The sequence below is a fragment of the Calypte anna genome, chromosome 3 (genome assembly GCF_003957555.1).
Source record: "Calypte anna isolate BGI_N300 chromosome 3, bCalAnn1_v1.p, whole genome shotgun sequence".
NCBI lineage: Eukaryota > Metazoa > Chordata > Aves > Apodiformes > Trochilidae > Calypte > Calypte anna.
The window spans coordinates 79,314,417-79,332,355 of NC_044246.1; the positions used below are offsets into that span (position 1 = coordinate 79,314,417).

The 17,939-nt window shown below is 36.5% G+C and overlaps 1 protein-coding gene across 4 annotated transcripts in view; it reads left to right on the forward strand.

The window, feature by feature from the left end:
- The window catches only part of BCKDHB (branched chain keto acid dehydrogenase E1 subunit beta), a 109,194-nt gene that overhangs the window by 39,483 nt on the left and 51,772 nt on the right, over positions 1–17,939 (forward strand). The window contains exons 9-10 of one of the 4 annotated variants that reach the window (XM_030448473.1): positions 4,118–4,123; positions 12,506–12,515. The exons of 2 other annotated variants lie outside the window; for them this stretch is intronic. In XM_030448473.1, the coding sequence (XP_030304333.1) occupies positions 4,118–4,120 (3 nt within the window). In that variant the 3' untranslated portion in view covers positions 4,121–4,123; positions 12,506–12,515. Of the gene's footprint in view, positions 1–4,117; positions 4,124–4,377; positions 4,417–12,505; positions 12,516–17,939 lie in introns of those variants that run through there. One more of the 4 variants, XM_030448472.1, reaches the window with a different exon arrangement.

Genomic DNA, 17,939 nt, shown 5'->3' on the forward strand with positions numbered 1-17,939 from the left:
CTCTGGATTGAGAGGTATCACAGACTTAAAATGACATTCAGGTAATATTATAAGTCAATTTAGTTTAGACCTGTATTTGTACTTTGTTGCTTTTCACAGACGGGTTAAAAAGTTAAACGGAGTAAAAGATGTTCTTCCTTAACTATATCTAGTCAGAATTTGTAATTTTGAGCAAATTTCAAGCAGCTGTACATATTTATGTACATATGTTTTAATAGTCTCAGTGCTATGAAGAGCTGATATAAGGGCTTTTTTTAATATCTGAGCTTTCCTAGGCTTGGAAACTAACTTCTGAAGTGGCTTTCCCTGAATTCTATGAAGTGTTTGTACCGGAGAAACTTTCTTATAACCCTTGACTTTTTGTTTTCTTCTAATGATGGCAAGGACTGGTTTTAATATATCACTTACTTGCTGGCTTTATTCTCAGGTTTGACCTCGTGTGCTGGTATGTTGTGATTCACTTAAATTTGGACTGTGCTTCTCTGAAGATTCACTAGTGAGACTGAAAGTATCACTAGTTTAATTTGCCAGAAAAATTCTGATGCTGTTGCACTGTGGAGCCTTTTAACAAAATACAGCATTTGGAGATGAAGAGAGGACCTTTTCCTTTTGGAGAGTGCCCTCCTTACAGAACTGATCATGTTCCCTCTTGTTTTCTCTCTTAATGCTGTCTGGTGCTTATTCTGTGCAATTCAGGGTAATAACTGCATAGAACATAAGTAGGCTGATCTCCCAGTTTACCCTTAATTTGATAGCAAGGTCACACCATAGGGAGATGGGAAATGGAAGATTGGATTTGAAAACCCATGTGCTGACAAGGCATTGAATCCAGGTCTTTCTCATCTTGAACACCATCTCTAATTGAAGAGCTGAGTAGCTAATAAGCTTTTGTCCCCAAGGCCAGGATGCTTTGCTGTCAGTTCAAGGTTAGCAGGTTATAAGCATGTTGAAAGCACACTTCAGTCTCTGAAGGATACATTTTGTTGTGGTTTCTTAGGCAGTGAATGCTACGAGGGTGTATATATGAGCTGTGTGTTTAGTTTCTTAGCCTTTCATCATGCCTTAGCTGAGATGCCTGGATCCACTGCAGACTTGATGCAACAAGTGTCCTAACTTCTTGTCTTTGTAATCTGCTTTTGTGACCATTTCAGGCTGCTTTTTGTTGCCTCTACATAGCATTGCTGTGTAATGTGATAATACTGCGAGAAGCCTGGATGGTTAGATGGGGTTATTTTAGGTGGTTGACTCGAGCAAGTTTTTAAAACTTTCTTTTTTTTAAGGTCGTTTTTGCTCATGCAAAATCTCAGCAGTGTCCTGCAGCTGGCTCTATTTATGGATCTGTTTCTAAGAGGAAGAAAACCACTTAATTCCTATTTTATCATAGGGGTTGGAGATTTCCCTTATGGAGGGTGGAGCAAGTCTTTTGCAAGGCAAGCCCATTTGCAATTTACCTTTACTGAACGTAGAAGGAATTTTATATACATTGAAGTACACACTCACCTGTAATCTTTCTAAAGCCTTTCAGAAGCAAAATGGAAAAATAGAATATGTTATACAGCTTCTATGTGCATAGAGCCCTAGTTTAGTGCTTCTGAATGAGTCACAATGTAATTCTTTGTACTTTACCTCTAGAGAATTGAAAGTGAACCTACTTCTGTGTTTAATTCATGAGCAGGGATCACAGGAGTGTTCCTGTGATCCTTTATTCCTTCAAGTGTAAATACAAACAATTGTAATTAATGTGTTGCACAGAATACACTGCTGATAACAAAACCTCTTCCTTGACCATGCTCTGCTCAGTTTCCAGCTGCTGCATGTGCATGCAGCTGCTGTATTTAGTGGAGCCAGAGCAAAGATGTCAGTTCCTACCCAGGCAGGTGATATTTCCAACTATTTGGTTTATCAGCTGTGTTGTTCATGGAAATCTAAGCTGTCACAAAGTGTGCTGCTCAGGAAACCTTTTCATGAGTTGTATATGAAATATATATAAAATTTGGTATTTTTTAACCCACAAAACTGTTTAGAGATACTTTTTTCCCTTTCAAAACTTTTTTTTTTTTTTTTCATTTTACTTACCAGATTTGTTTGGAAACTTTGGAGAGTTTAGGCTGTGTCATTTGTTCTGTCTATGAAATTTTGGGTGGTGGGTTATCGATTAAAAAGCCAATGGCACACTTCCCAGGGTCACATTCAGAGTAAAATTCTTGTTGGGAAACTGTCTGGGAAGAAAACAGACGTGAGCAATCCTGACTATTTAGCTTTAGCTAAAGTAAGCTAAGGGCTTTCAGGCCTAGTTCCAAGGTTACTGAAAGATGAGCTATGAGAAAAAGATAAGGAAGGTGGCAGGAGAAAAGAAGAACAGCAGAGTAATGATGTAGCCAGCACAAGTTCTGTGAGAATAGAATTTGTGGCCAAGATATAGCCACTTGCAAGATATCATATAAGCAAGGGCTCTATATAAAACGAGTGTGAATTGTTAATAGATGACTTCACTTTAACCATATTGGTGACTACGTGTTGTCCTTAAGCCTCCACGGATTTTTTTTCTACAAATTCTGTTGTTGTAGTGTTTTTTATATTAAAATGCATGTGTTCCTGGGAGCAGGGAATATAGCTCAAGATTAGCTGCTCTTAAGGGATTGTGCAAAATACTGTATTTTATTCACGTTGCATTGAACTGAGCATGTTATTTAACCGTGACATTAATTAGTATCAATCTGCCATGGTCACTTTTGCAAGTGAAGATTTGCAAATTCACATTTATGCTTTTGAATTATTTGGAAGGCAAGTATTCTTCAACAAGTAATGATGAAAATTAGCATTTATTACCTATTAGTCATACCCTAGCTTCCTCTGAACTGTTACTACTGTAGTGCAAAGAAATGCTGAGCATTATTCTTTTCATGATTAAGTAAAAAAGCAGGGTAAACTGAACTGCAGTATAAAGGGCATGTGGGTGTACTGTGAGCCTGGACTACTGAGTTTTGCAAGAAAAATAGTGGTGTCTTTGTGGAAACACAGTTTATAAGTTGATATGATCAACTATACTAGTTCTGAATTAGCTTGTTTAGGACACTGTAATGTAGAGAAATGAAGGGGTTTGTGTCCATCTGCAGCATATGCCCTTCTCTAGGAACAGTTCTGTAGACCTCCCCATGCATATCAGTGTAAATCCTTGGCAGTCTGAAAAGTCATCTGCCCTCTCACTGGAAAGATTAAATCTGAGCAAAAGAACAAGGAACCCTAGTGGGAAGCATTGGATCATACAGCACTGGGGAAAAGATTAGGACAAACTCTTTTTTCCATTGAGGCCATGTGATGGGAGCCATTTCTATGGTCTGTACTACAACTTCATCTGCAATTCACAGGTGACATTTTTGGCAGCCACTGTCATCAAAATGATTGAATAATTGTCAGCAGTAGGTCTTTGGTGTCCTACATTTAGTAGGCAGCATGTCCTGACAGACTTATTGGTCTGTCAGCTTGCTGTTTCCATTTAAAAGTTTACTTCATCTAATTGGGCTGCGAATAAAGGAAAATCAAGATCAGCAAGCCTGATGTGGGTTTTTTTTATACATTCACTGCACTCACCAGGCACTGAACTGTACAATTGTAATGCAGATATCCAGGATCAGATTTATGTTTCTTGGCTCTCTGTTCTTGATCTTTTGCCATTGTACATGTTGCTCCTTGGATTTCTTTCTGAATGGATCTCATACCTATAAAGTATGATTGAAGTTCTACTGTGTGCATGATGACATTTAACTTTGTTTCCATAAGAAACTGGTCTCTTAGTCTTGCAGTCTCAGGTTGGAGCATGCTGTGGGCTGTTGCTTGGCTTCCAAAAGCAGCACTCTGGAGTCATGCTTGCAGGCATTAATTTTAAAGTTATGAGAACATATATAACAATTTTAGAAACCAGTTGTGCACATCTTTTGCACTTCAGTATTTCATGAAAGCTTTACTGCTTGGTCCTATGAATCTTGTTGCTTCAGGGAAGTACCTCAGCACTGAGGTGTTTGTCTACATATAAGCAAGTTTTCCCCTTCCTCCTTCCCACTACAAAAATAGTTACAAATCTTTAAATTCCTGTGTCTGATTTTGAGGTACGTACTAGTAAGTGGTACTCGAGAGATTCTGATTATTGAAAAGCTCAATTAACTAGAAGAAAGGTATTTGTGTGTAGTTTCACACTGACTATACTGCTGATGATATGTTCCATGAATTCCTCCTAAGACCTTTCCCTTTGCCCACATTACATATTACAAACTTCAAATTTAAAAACACTTATACAAATAAATAAGCAGTGGTTCACAATCTATAGGTAGAAATTATTTTATAGCTCCAATATGTGTTTTTGTTTTCTTTCCCTTGCAGTTGGTTCTGATGGAGTTCTCTTGAAAGACTGGATCAATTTCCATGATGATAATCATATGCCTCATACTTCCATAGGGATAATTACTACTTCTCTGTAGTATTGCCTTTATTTAAATACGTGTAGCTATTTATCCTGCTGTCATCACATAGTTGAGCCAGTCATGTTTTAATTTTTTTTAAGATTCAGATGCTAGAGATACTTATTATTAGCCTTTATCCTCAGAGTGTAGTTTTAAGTCTTTCTGCAAGAATCTTGTATACCTAAAGATGCTGTTGACACCTGTGATGCTGACATACTGTGTAATACCATATGCATTTGTTCATAGTGTAATTCATTGTATTTGGCTTCCTTAGGTATTTTCCCAGTGAGCTTTCTGTGAAGGCAATCTGAAATGCTTATAATACAAATACAGACTGCATAGACTATGTAGACTGCAGAGATTTCCAAATGTAAATAATGTTTTATTTATTTATTAAAAAATCCTTGCTTTTTATTTAGATATTTACACATTAAGGTGTTCTCCAAAGGTCTTAGGGCTGTACCTGGGAGGATGACAAACTGAACGGTGACCTGGTAGATGTATTGATTAGACTTAATTTTCATTATGCTGTTGCCTTTTACAGTGCTGCTAATGTGGGACTGGACAAACCACTTACCTTCTCTCCTGTAAATAAGTTCTGCTAAAGAGTCTGTACTTATGGACTGCTTTAGTTTTTTGAATACCACACAATAATGCTCACCAAAATGAGTTTCCTCTAAAAATTTACTACAGTAAATTTATATTAAGATACTGTGGAGTGCTCCTAAAACTCCCCAAGTCTCTGGGACTTTTTAAAATTTGTTTGACTTTTTTCCCCTGCAAATCTGATCTGAATTGATACATGAAATCCTGAATGTTGGGTTATCTTATAGACTCTGGATAGGAAGCAATGATTTTCTTGTGTGAATTTCTTGTTATGCACTTTTAGAAGGCTCTATCACACATTAAGACCTTTACCATGTTGAAATATTTGATTTTCTGGATATATGTTACTGAGGTTTTGGTTACTTTCTCTAAATCAGATAGAGATTGAACTAATTCTGCAAACCTTGCTATTTCCTTATTTGTTCTTTGTCTGCAACTTACACTGTCCCTTAAATATATGATAATATTTCAGTTAATAATATGATAGAGTAGAGCAGAATTTATATGGGCCTGAAGAACGTTTTAGTTTTTCGTGTGAGTATAGGAAAACAGAAAAATGACTGTCCCATAGTGGCATGAAAAATGTTCTAGAATGAGATGGGTGGACTATTGCATGACTGTCTAGTGGTTTAACACATGGAAAAAACAGGTCTGGAATTGTCTTTCCCCCAGAAATGATTCAGACTAATTCTATTTTCTGGGTCTTTCTGTTTGCAAAGTATGCTTTTAATATATAAAACTGCTCCTAATAGTGTTCAGAAAGTTTTAATTTGATGTGCATTTTTGAGAATCGTGAACTGATGTCTGTATTTCAGAACTTTCTGAAGGCTTTCTTAACATGAAAACAAATAATAAAAAAAAAAAAGAATCATGTATTTGTCTGATACCACATTTCAGTAGAGTATTTTAGCATTTTTCCCCTTATCTCTGATTTAATTTTGATCGTTGTATAGAACTAACCTGTTGTATAGAACAAGAACCTGCCTGTTGTGCAGAATATCCTTTTGCAGATAATACAGGATTTCAAGAGACACATTTTAACTTTTCCTCTTGGTCTGTTCTGCTTGAAAATTTGCTCCCAGCTCAATTGCATATATTTGCATATAGGTTTTTTTTTTTTTTTTAATTGAGGGAGTATAATGGCTCTATCTGTACTTAAAAATGCCTAACAGATCTATGAAAAATTTAGTTACATTTCATTTTGCCATGCTTTTAATTGCTCAGAATTTCCCATATTGTCATGCCTCCAACATTCAGCTTAGGCTCTGTGATTCAATAGTTCTCTACAATGACTGAATATATGGAGTGTCCTAGGACAGCTCTTCAAATCCCTTTGCAAATTTAATGATCAACTAGAGTGTTTAATTTTTATTTTACATTTCTGTTTCTTGGGAAGGTTATGGAGAAATCCTATCTGAAAGAGACTGAGTTTCTGTGATGTTGTTTGAAACAAGGTTTTATGTTTTTTATTTGTAATTTAAAGTGGGAAAGTATTAAGATAGTAGTACTGTATTGTATTAAAGAGTGCTTGAAAAGCAATGATACTGTGCCATCCATGTGGCTTCATCTTTTTTAAGATGCTCAGCTAATTTAATATCAGCTCTTGTATCAACAGTGGTTAATGACTCTTTTAGATGCTGAGGGAAGAAGAAAAGGAAGAAAAAACTTCAAAAAAACAGTTTGAAGTTCCAGTAGTTGTCTTTGTCTCTTCCAAACACAAAGAGCAGGAAGAACTGCTGCAACATTTGCTCCTTCTCTTGTAACTCTCTTCTTTTAGTTATCCATTTCAAGGAATGTGTTACCAAAATTTCCAGCCCTTGTGCTTGAAATACAATCAAGAAAAATTGTAAATGCTTAACAAGAAGGAGCCAAATGAAGTATGCTGAGCTATGGTGTATGTCACCATTACTTTAAGAAGAACATGAGAAATTGGGCCATAGTGGTAGGATAAGCAGGATGGGCAGTACCATATGAGAAAAAGCAGAAGATTCAGTTGGCAATTCTAGAATGGTGTTGTATTCTTGATTCATGTCTTCTTCTGCCTGACTTGACTAAGAACTACCCAGCTGCAAGTTCTGGATGTGTTATGATTTTATTTATTGAGTAATAAATTTCACTGCAGTGCTAAGCATTCAGGGAAATTGGGGGCTCTTTGCTTTTGGTAAATGTTAATAAGAAGTACATTTCCTGTATTCTCTCATCCACACTTCTTCCCCTACTTTTCTAACCATCTGATGAGCCTGCAAATGCTTTTGCCATTAATCAACATTGTAATTTCTGAACTTGAGGTGCCAGTGTTATCTGCTTCTTTGGCAACTTATTTTTAAATTTAAGAAAGGTAAGAGCTTTATTGATAAAATATAATTGTGACAAGTCTTTAGGAGGATTTTTTTCAGGCTGTTTTCTCTTTGAAGATGGAGTTTGAAAGATAATGCGTAAGAAGAAAAGCATCCTGAAAGTGAATGAGCAAAGTACTGGAAGGTATTAAACTGAAGCAATCGAAAATAATCATGTTAAACATTAGAATAATATTTATCCCTTTCTAAAATCAAGTGTTCTGAGGGGAGTTGCTCGTTTGTCCTCTGTTTCACAAGGAGGAGAGGCTGCCAGTATTATAGGTGCTCACAATGCTATAATTTAAGATCACGCAATTCATTCTTTGTTCCATTTGAACTGTAAGTGAGGTATTTAGCTGCTTGCCTGAGCAATATTCTTTTTCAACTACAGTCACATTACTTAGATCAGAAATGCAGTGTGCTGTAAGATGGAGCTGTGCTTTGGTTTACTTTTCCAGTGGTAAGTTATGGGCACTTGGTTACAGTGTTGTGCTTGTGCTGGGAGTGTGCATTCTCATTTCTACATCTAGCTAAGAAAACCTGTATTGCTAGTTTTATGAAGTTATTTGGTCTGTTAATGACAAAAAACCAAACAAACAACCCCCCCCCCCCCCAAAAAAAAAAAAACAACAAAAAAACCCCAACACCAAAGAAGCCAAAGGGGAATCTATTTTGATTTTTAAGAGTAAGTGGCATTAATTTATCCTTTGCCAGTATACTGTTTCATTATTTGAGCACTACCTGATTTACTATTTTTTTTTTTCAAAGCTTGGGGAGACTTTTCTTAAAAATTTCTATTTCTTTATTAAACTGAGAAGGTGTGATTCTTTTCTGTTTGATTCTCTCTGCAGGGAAAATGGAGTTAAGAGTTGAAGAGAAAAAAAATAATTTGGATTGCTACACACAGCAATGTGGTTTGCAGTTTTCCAGTTGTTAGTGTTGAGTTATTTGTAATATGATGGCAACAAATGTTGTACTTTAAAAATCCCATGGAAACAATTAATTTCCAAGTATTAGCTGCAGAATTTTGTTGACATTAGAGAAACCTATTTGTGATACCTTTTTTTTTTTTGGCTTGGAGCTTAGTGATGTTTTAAATAATGGATATACTAGAGGAAAATGTGATTTTTAGATCTTAGAAACCTTGCCAGCAGTTTGTCTTCCTGTAATTTTTTAGTTTTATTTTTCTGTAAAAGAAAATAAATCTGTCAGTTTGTCTACCTATTCATGTGTTAATTGTCACTTCATATACGTTTTCATTGTCTGGTATAGGTTTTAATGCATACGTTTCTATGTATGTCTAGCTTTAAAAAAGTGTCATCATAATTGGTGTAGCTGCTTTGAAGTTAAACCTTAACACTCTTGGCTGTTTCATCAAATTTCAATTGCTTGAACTAATGAAAAGATGCAAAATGTAGAGATTTTCTTGGGGCAATTACATGGAGTAATTGAAAAACTAATGCATGGAACCTTTCTTATTTCAGAAATTACTTAGTATCACATTGGAATTTGTTTATTATGAAAGCTAAATTGAGCTCTATATTTTTTTCTGTGACTTCAGTATTTGCTGAATACTTATGAAGAATGTAACTTGTTTTACTTAAAGCATCATAGTGTTAAGTAGTTCTCTGACCTGTAATACACCATAGTAGAATACCAGTTTTTTCCAATGTTGGGAAAAGATCAAAATAAGTCAATGTAAAGTCACTGTATTCTTTCTCAATTTCATCTTTAATTTGCTATCACCTAATTTAATGTCAGAACCAACATGACTGAGCAAGCTGATGATTCAGCAAAGTACTGAGGAAATTGCTGTTGTGATGAATTTTATGCTTTCACCATCTGTGTTCTGAAAATACTGTGAATGTTGCATACATCAGCAAACTTATAAAGAAATAAAATATTTAGTGGTAATACAGAAATGCTGATCTTTAAATGAAAGGATTTGAACAATTGAAAGTCACATAATTGAGAGGCTCAGTGCTTTTTTAACTAAATGACATTAGAAATGTGGGTGTACAGAGGGAGAAATTGATTTTCACTAGTACATGCTTTATTTAAAAGGCCTTTTTGCTACATACTAAAGATATTTGGCAAGTTACTTAAATTCTTTGTGCCTTGTTCTTGCCATTTATAACATATATATATATATATACACACACACACATATATATATATATATTCTCTCTCTTTTTTTTATATGTTGTTCCTGTAACATTATATTTGGCATCCAGTAGCTTAAAAAATTTAAAACTTTTGTCTCAATGATATTCCTCAAGGCACTACAATGCAACCACATTGTTCCTTTTGCCAGGTTTCCAAATTCTGTATGTTTGCTCTTTAATATCTGCTTTACCCCATCCTTTTTGAAGAAAATATGTGAAACCAAAGGCTGAGCAACCCTCTGCCTCTAAAATGGTTACATTCTACTCTAGAAAATTTTACCTGAGGATCTAGAAACTGAGATTAGCATCCTCATGAAAAGCTTTCTGCAAGGGCTTCTGAGAAGAGAGTGTACAGTGGTTTTCTGCAAGCAAATGCAAATGTTGCCCAGAGTAGGAAAATGGAGAAAACTAGGCTAACAAACACATTTTCTTTGCCACCTACAATGCTGGATAATTTCTCTTCCCTCTGGCTCTGTCACTTTCAAATCAAGTTTTATAAAGATCTGTAGCAGAGCTACTGTTCTGCTAATTATTACTCTCCAAGAATGAATTGTCATTCTGGCCAAGACAGTTTTGCTCAATCAGCAAGTTCATTTGTGCTTCTTTCATTGTCATGCTCTGAGATGTATAAAGCTCCTTGGCATTTCTAGAGATCCATATTAAATTCCTTCTCTCTCTGGTCTGTATGGAGGATGTAAATGAGAAGATCTCCACAGGCATTTCAGTTATTACAGTGATGCAGAAATAGTTTCTGACTTAGACTGAGTTAATAGCATTACATTAGGAGATCAAAGCTTCAGACAAGAAGAGCTCATTTGCACTCATTATGGTTCTTAGAGCAGCTTCATGGTTTTCTGTTTGCATCATATCTGCTGAGGAACATAAAAACTGCCTTGGTGATTTGGGAGAAAAATCTTTGTGTGATGCTTAGATTAAGACTATCACATTTCAAAGTTTTTAGGGTGAACACTATGTCTCAGATCTGCTAATAATGTGTAATAAACAGAAGGGAGGGAATAAAGGCTTCAATATTCAAAAAGCTGACGTGAATGATTGAGAGGCTTTCATTATTTATTCTGTCACATACAAAGATGAACTGCTGTCTTTTGCCTGATAAGCACGTAAAGTGTTCAACGTGTCTTTTAAGCTGTTGATATAAATGAAAAATGCTAATGCTTGTGTATCATGTTGAATACAAGAAACCCAAGAGATAGTTCTTTGAGGAGTATATATTAAGAAGATATGGAATATTATAAATTCTTAATGCTGAGCATTTCTTTATGCCACTGATGCATTTTAATGCTATGGCGATCAGTACAATGGAAAAAGTTGTATCAGTTTGTGGAAGCAGCTGTTTTCCCCCCAGTGACTTTCTTGACTTTTTAGCTCATCAGAAGAGGCTATTTAAAAGCAGAATATGTTTCTTGCTCTATAGATAGACTTTTGTGTACATGTTAAAAATCACTAAGTAGTGATTCTTGGGCTACCATTTGTGTTAAGAGGTCCAGCATAGAAATTAAATGTAGCTCTATTGTGTACCAAGAAATGTCTGTCTCAAATGAGGCTCGATTTGGTGTTTGTCATTGAAGAGACTTCATTGATGACAATGAAAGATGCATACATTTTATGAGAGTTTCTAGGTCACTTTGTACATTACTGCCTTATTGTCTCATCAAATGTCATTGGCTTACTCTGGCTCTTAAGCAGCATGTCACTTGTACACAAAGACCATTACATTGAATAGAAATGGAGAATGGATTTGGTGGAGTACAAATGGAACTAAAAGGCATGTGACTAACCTTTTAAAGGTCTTTGAGGACTGGGAGAATTTCTTATTTTGATATAATCTAATATTTCTATTAGTTTTATCTTGGATATTCAAGACAGATGTTGATGGAAGTTTTTAGTGGTGGCATTTGTGAGAAAATAGAGTAAAAGATGATAAAACTCAAGTTTATCTATAAAGGAAAGATAAAATTGCAGTTTTTACTTTTCCTGTTTTCTGGACAGATTGTATGAAACAAAGTCTGAAGCAGTATGATAATTTTTATCAGTTGGTACTGAGAGGTGATGTTTCAACTTTGCCCCAAAATTGCTGCTGTAGTCACTGCTCTGGGGAAAAAGAAGCTAAATCCAAATTATTGGGTTGATTGAGGTGTATCAAAAAGACCAAAGATAAACTATTGTAGTAGAAGCAACATAAACAGAAAATAACTATTTCACATATTGTCGTAGCTTAATGGAAATTGAAATTACAAACCTACAGGCAAATTATTGAGTCATAGCTCTGTGTTAATGATTTAAAAATTCCAACAACATAGTAGAAATGTTCCATGAAATGGAAGCCTGAAAAAAACCTAGAGATGTCTCATAAATAGGTTCCTTAGATTTTGGATTTGACCTTACCATCTTCTCCCTTCCTATGCAAGGCTGTGAAGGCACATAGAAATGAAAAAATAATTACTCCATGAGTAATGAATCTTATTTTTCTATGGTTCTGTATTTCCCAACTTCCACCATTCCATAATCTCTATTTGCCTACATTAGGATGCCCAGCTCCTTTCTGAGTGGCTGGCTAGACAAAAAGTAGCAATACAAAATTTATAGATGTATACTCCTTGCAGAAAGAGCTGTGGTAATGATAGTGCTAAATGCAGCTTGTCTTGCATTGGATTACTATGTTAGTAGGAGTAATAATAGCCCTCACCTAGAAAGGTTTATTTTTACCAAGACTTGCATTTGCCTGCAAAATGACTATCAGGAGACTAAAAAGTGAAGAGAAAAATAAGATCAGGTCACAGAACCCTCATTTCCTTCAGCAATAGGCTGAAAATGAACATATACCTTGAAAATTGCTATTCATTTCTCCATAAGCTGTAGTAGGTCAGATATGGGGAGTGTGTGAATGATAGAAAAGAGAGGAAATCATAGAAGAAATGAGGTGAAGATTGCTTGAGTGGTAGTGATAAAGAAAGCACAAAAAACCAGAAGGAGAAATAGGACAAGATATAGCCCTGAAAGAATGAAAAAAGAAGAATTGCTTGTGGCTTTAGAAAAAATAATTTAAATGAGAAGTAATGCTGAAAAAAATTATTCATAAGAACATACCGTACAGTAATTTAAAAAACATAGGTTCACAAGATATTTGGCATTAAATTCTGTAAACAAGCTCCATTATAGAGTCATCATATCCATTACACACTTCCTAATGCTTTTTTTTTGTTGTTTTAAAAGGATCAAAGATGGCACTGGTCTCTTTTTCAAACATCTACTTTACAATCTTGGTCTACTTAATATTTTTTGTTAAGTTATTTAGTTATTATTTTGCTCAGGTCTTTCCACTGTATTGCCTCATGCTTTCCCATGTAATCCGTGTTTGTAATTCAGATGTTAAATCCAACAAATGCCAGGTTTAAGTGGGTCCAACAGCTGCAGTGAAATGGATTCATGTTTCCTGTGATGAGAGGAATGAATTTGTGCTATCGGAATTGGAGTTAAGTTCAGGAAGCAGAACTGAAGCAGATCCTGGATGCATGGAGGCTGAAGCTCCTGCTTCTAATGGGCTTCAAATGAATTCTTTTTTGAAGTATAGCTTTTCAGAATGGTTATTCAAACTACAAAATGTGCTAGCTTTCAGATTTGGCATAGGTACTCTGATCTTGATGCAGTCTTTTCAGTATTACTTGAAAAAGAGCTGCTTGACAGGAAGAATGTCAACAAAGTGGTTATCCCCACACACGTGCTTGAAAGACATTTGCAGGTGTTGAAGCTTGACTCTCAGTCTCCTTTTTCTGTGTTGAATGGTTGGTGAGGTGCTTGGTCAGATCAGGCAGATTTAGAGACATTTGGTTAAAAGAAGCTTTATTATATTAATGTTACTTATTTCACTAATGTTACCCAGGTAGTATGCGGGGTCCTAAAAGTTAAGAGGGGCTCCTTGTGCTAAATGTCTATTAAAATAATAATTTTCATGGTTAAGGAAAGCTTCTGGTGTTAAAAAACAAATGAAATGTGAAGAGTGGAAAGACAAATATTTAAGAAAATGGATATATTATGTATGATGTAAAAAGAACGAGCCAGGTATGTTTTATTTTAATTTTATTTTCTCATTTTTAAAATTTCTGAATCACTTTTCTCTCCTAAAGAATTAATTCCAGTGTGTACGTAGCAATTTATGGTAAGAATAAAGAGGTCATGCTATGTGTCATGGTTTAACACTGACCCGGCAATTAACCCGAGTAACAGACGCTCTCTATTAATCTCTCTCTCCTCCTTGATAAAGAAAGGAGAGAGAATAAGGGAGAGAGACTCATGGGTTGGAAACTAAACTACACAACTTTAATGAAACAGTAATGATAAATAGGAAAAGTTGCTAAATATATACAAATATACAGGAAAATGGATACCACGTTCCTCCCCCCTTTTCCCCCAGTAACTCTCATGTCACCACCGAGGCTGCAGGGCAGCCCTGAGAAAGTCCAGGCTGGACTCCTGGAGTCGGCAACAGTCGGGAACTGGAGGCAGGAACACACAGATATGGGCTGGCACGGATCAGGACCACAGGCAGAGGAACGGATGGAATCCTTCCAGGATGCCGGGTGAAGGAAGGGAAGCAGGAAAGGCAGGAAGGGCAGGCAGCTGGAAGCTGGAAGCAGGAAATCTGGCTTGGCCCTCCTGATCCCTCAAATTTATACTGAGTATGACTGAGTATATGGGATGGAATACTCTGTTTGGTCAATTCTGGCATCTATCTTGTCCGTTCCTCCCCAAAGGAGGGCTCAGGTGGGACCTCTTTCAATCTTCTGGAGGGTAAAAGTTTTCCTCAGAGCTGAGCAGTGTCCTTGGCTCTGCACACCAGTCTCTAGCAGTAACTATAAGCATCAAGTGTTATCAGTCCTAGAAGCAGACACTGTCTGAGAAACTTGCTGTTAATTTCAGCAAGTGCAACTACTTACAAGAGACTTAGCTAAAAGCAAAAGTACAAGACAGAAAATCACCTTTATCCTGGCCCAAACCAGGACACTATGGAACCACAGAATTATTTATCTTTGCCTATCTCTTACTGAAGCTGGTTACTGTGTTCCTAAATCTTTAAGCAGGAGTGTCTGCACCAAACATAATATCTTTTATTGTCATCACATCCTGTGACCATTATTAGGAGCTCCTATTTCCTTAGCAGTTAACTGCTTTCGGATATGTAGAATGGTGTTATGAAAGTCTCAAAGAGCATCCATAGCAACATTGTTCTACAAGAATAAATTTACTGAAAGGCATTAGAAGGTCAGTCACTGGCTGATACAGAGTATCTTAATTTAGTTAAGCACTCTTCTATCAAAAAAGAAATGAGCAGCCCAAATTATGTTGAGGTGCACTCTGATGTTTATAATTTTGTATTTTACAATCTCAGCTATTTAAAGTGACAGTTGTTTTGGAGAGGAATTGTCTGCTACTCCATATTTTTATGGTGCCTAACATGTTGGGAGTCATAGTTCTTGTCTTAGTTCTTGACTTTGCAGGAAGCTTATAAATCTCTCTGAACATCTCAGCCATACCCTAGTAATTTTGTCGGATGCAAAGTCTGTAACTGTTTTATTATCCACTCTTTTTGTTGCTTCTTTCAATGTTCTGCCTAGCCCTGTCACCAACCCGTTGGGTTTTGATTATAATTTTTAAAACTTTCCAGTTTACTTTGCACTATTCCTGTGCTTGTTTTAATTTCCCATTATCTCTGCATCATCTTCATGGTACAACGCGATGTTTTTGGCTCTATGTGGGAAGAAGCCATGTTAGTATTTCAGAATTATTTTTGGCATTTATAGTGTAAAATGATACATACTGGAATAATAAAATCCTGGTGTGTTAAGGCAGTGAGTTTTATGGTTGTGTCAACATTTCTCAGCAAGATGTTTTCTGTGTGCATGCCACGTGCGGTCTCGTTAGTTCTTTATGAACAGTTCCTGCCATGCCTGCATTTCAAACTGGGGAAAAGATCCATCTTGTGGATTTCAAAGTGGTGAGGTTTAACCAGTGCTTTTGCAATGTCAGCATAATAGCATAAACTCTGCAGTCCTTTCCCTGGGCACCACTGAAAAGAGCCTGGCTCTGTGGTGTTTTCCCCCTTGCTTTGGGTCTGAATGTATGTAGATACATTGAGATTTTTTTAATCTCAGTCCCTTAGCCATCACTGTGGCCCTTTGTTGGACTCTCTCTAATACATCCATGTTTCTTGTGCTGAGGAGGCCAGAACAGGACACAGCATGCCAGATACAGCTTTAGCAGTGCTGAGCAGAGGGGATGAATCTGCTCCCTGGGCAACATTCATCCTCATGCATCCCAGGATACCATTGCTGCCTTTGCTGCCAGGGCACACTTTGGGCTCATGGTCAATGTAGTGTCAGGAGGAATGGGCTGACAGTGACTCTAGGGAATTCAGCAAGGTCAAAGGGCAGGATTTTCACCTGGGAAGAATGAGTTTGTGACAGTAGAGACTGGGGGTGCCAGGCTGGGCAGAAGCAGCTCCATGGGCACAGCACTGAGGTCCTCTGATGGGCAGTGAGCTGAGTGTGAGCAGTGTCAGCAGGAGCCTTACCTGATGATTGAAGGCAGAGAAATTATCCACTTCCACTCAATTTGCTGGTCTTGAGCTCCCAATAAAAGTACAGATAAGGTGGAGTGAGAGCTATCAGGATGTTTGAGGGCTGGAGTCCTTGCTCTTAGGTAGATGGACAGAGCCTAAAGGCTATAAATGGTTATGTAAATAAGTGGGACAGTCAGACTGTTACACTAATGCTGATTATTTTATTTATAATCCTTGTTATTCGAAGAAGATACTTAGATTTGTTCCTTGGAAAACATGCTTCCATCTAGGAGGAAGCTGGGCTGAAAACTTAACCCATTGCAGAGACTTCAGTTGAGACAGTGAAGCCTCAGTTGCCTAATGCCAGGCTATCTGAGGTGTAAGGAGCTTCATCCTGAACTGTTTTAGTCCTGCAATAAGAGGCTGTTTTAAACAGCCTGTAGCTTTAAACAGGAGCAAAGTAGTAAGCTGTTTAATTGGAACTGTGAGGAGGACTGGTTATTAGTTGTTGGATATAGTTTATTTTTAGACAAGTCAGACTTTACTTATACTGAGAGTCAGAACAAGCTGAGCTGATGACTCCTGAGCAAAATGTTTTTGTTGCTTTTGCACACTAAATTTGAGCTATAAATCTCTGTCTTCAAAAATATTTCTATTTGGTTTTGTCTTGATCTTCTGAGAGATCAGTGCCATAGTTGCATTTCAGGTGGTAAAAAGAAGGAAATGAATGCATAGACATATGCATCTGCATGCATATTAAATAATTTACCTTTTTTAAAACAGTATTGGCTGGATCTGTAAGCAGTTTTCTTTTCAGCAATGGGAATATTTTAGATTTGGTTTCCTTTTCATTGTTTGCCATAAGAAAAAAGTATTTAAAAAAATGAATAATTACAACTATTGTGGTGTCTCCATTTGCATAGAGTCAGAGTTCTTAGAATTGTCTGAAAATAAGTTTTGAGAATTATTGCAAGCCTGTTAAATTGTTTCCTCACTCTATCTCATGTAGTAAAAATAAAGAATTCCTCTACAGAATGTGCACGTTGATTTCCTGACCACCAGTTCAGATCCATGTAGAAACCCTGGAAATAATTTTGTTCATAACCTTTCTGACAACAGGAACAGGGTTTACCAACTCCAGCAACAGGCAATGCATGGGGAGGGGGCTTAAGAATACTTAAAGGGGAAAAAAAAAAAGTTTACTGTCCTTGGGCCAGTTGAGTTCTGGTCAAGTATGTTCTGTGTATACCTATCTCTATATATCTATAATCATATAACAGGGTAAGATTACAAGTTTATTGTGACACTACTTTGTTTAGCATATCAATGTGACTACATTTGAAGTTTTTTAAAAATCCAAATTCCTTGGGACACAAAACCATACTAGCGATGCCTTTACTTCATGGCCTCTTTTTTTTTTTTTTTTTTTTTTTTTTCTTAAGAGAACAGTGTTTATAATAAAAAAAATTATTCTTGATGCTTACACTTAAACATAGTGTCATAGGAAGGTCAAAAGTCAGAGTTAAGATTGACAGTTGGTTATAGATAATGTTTGGTTTCCTTTCTTCTCTCATCCTGCTGTTAGCATCCCCTCCTGCTTCTGCCTTTGCTGCTGTTAAAATGTTCCAGATTGTTCCATCCCTTGACTTCAAGCTGTCATTACGATGGTAATCCAACTCTACTGTGCTAATATTTGGAGATGGTGGAAATAGTAGTTAGGTAGAAGTATAACAGGACTGACCTGTTAGGGAGAACAAATTTAAAGTGGTATGTAAAATTAATTTAAATTTTTATAGGA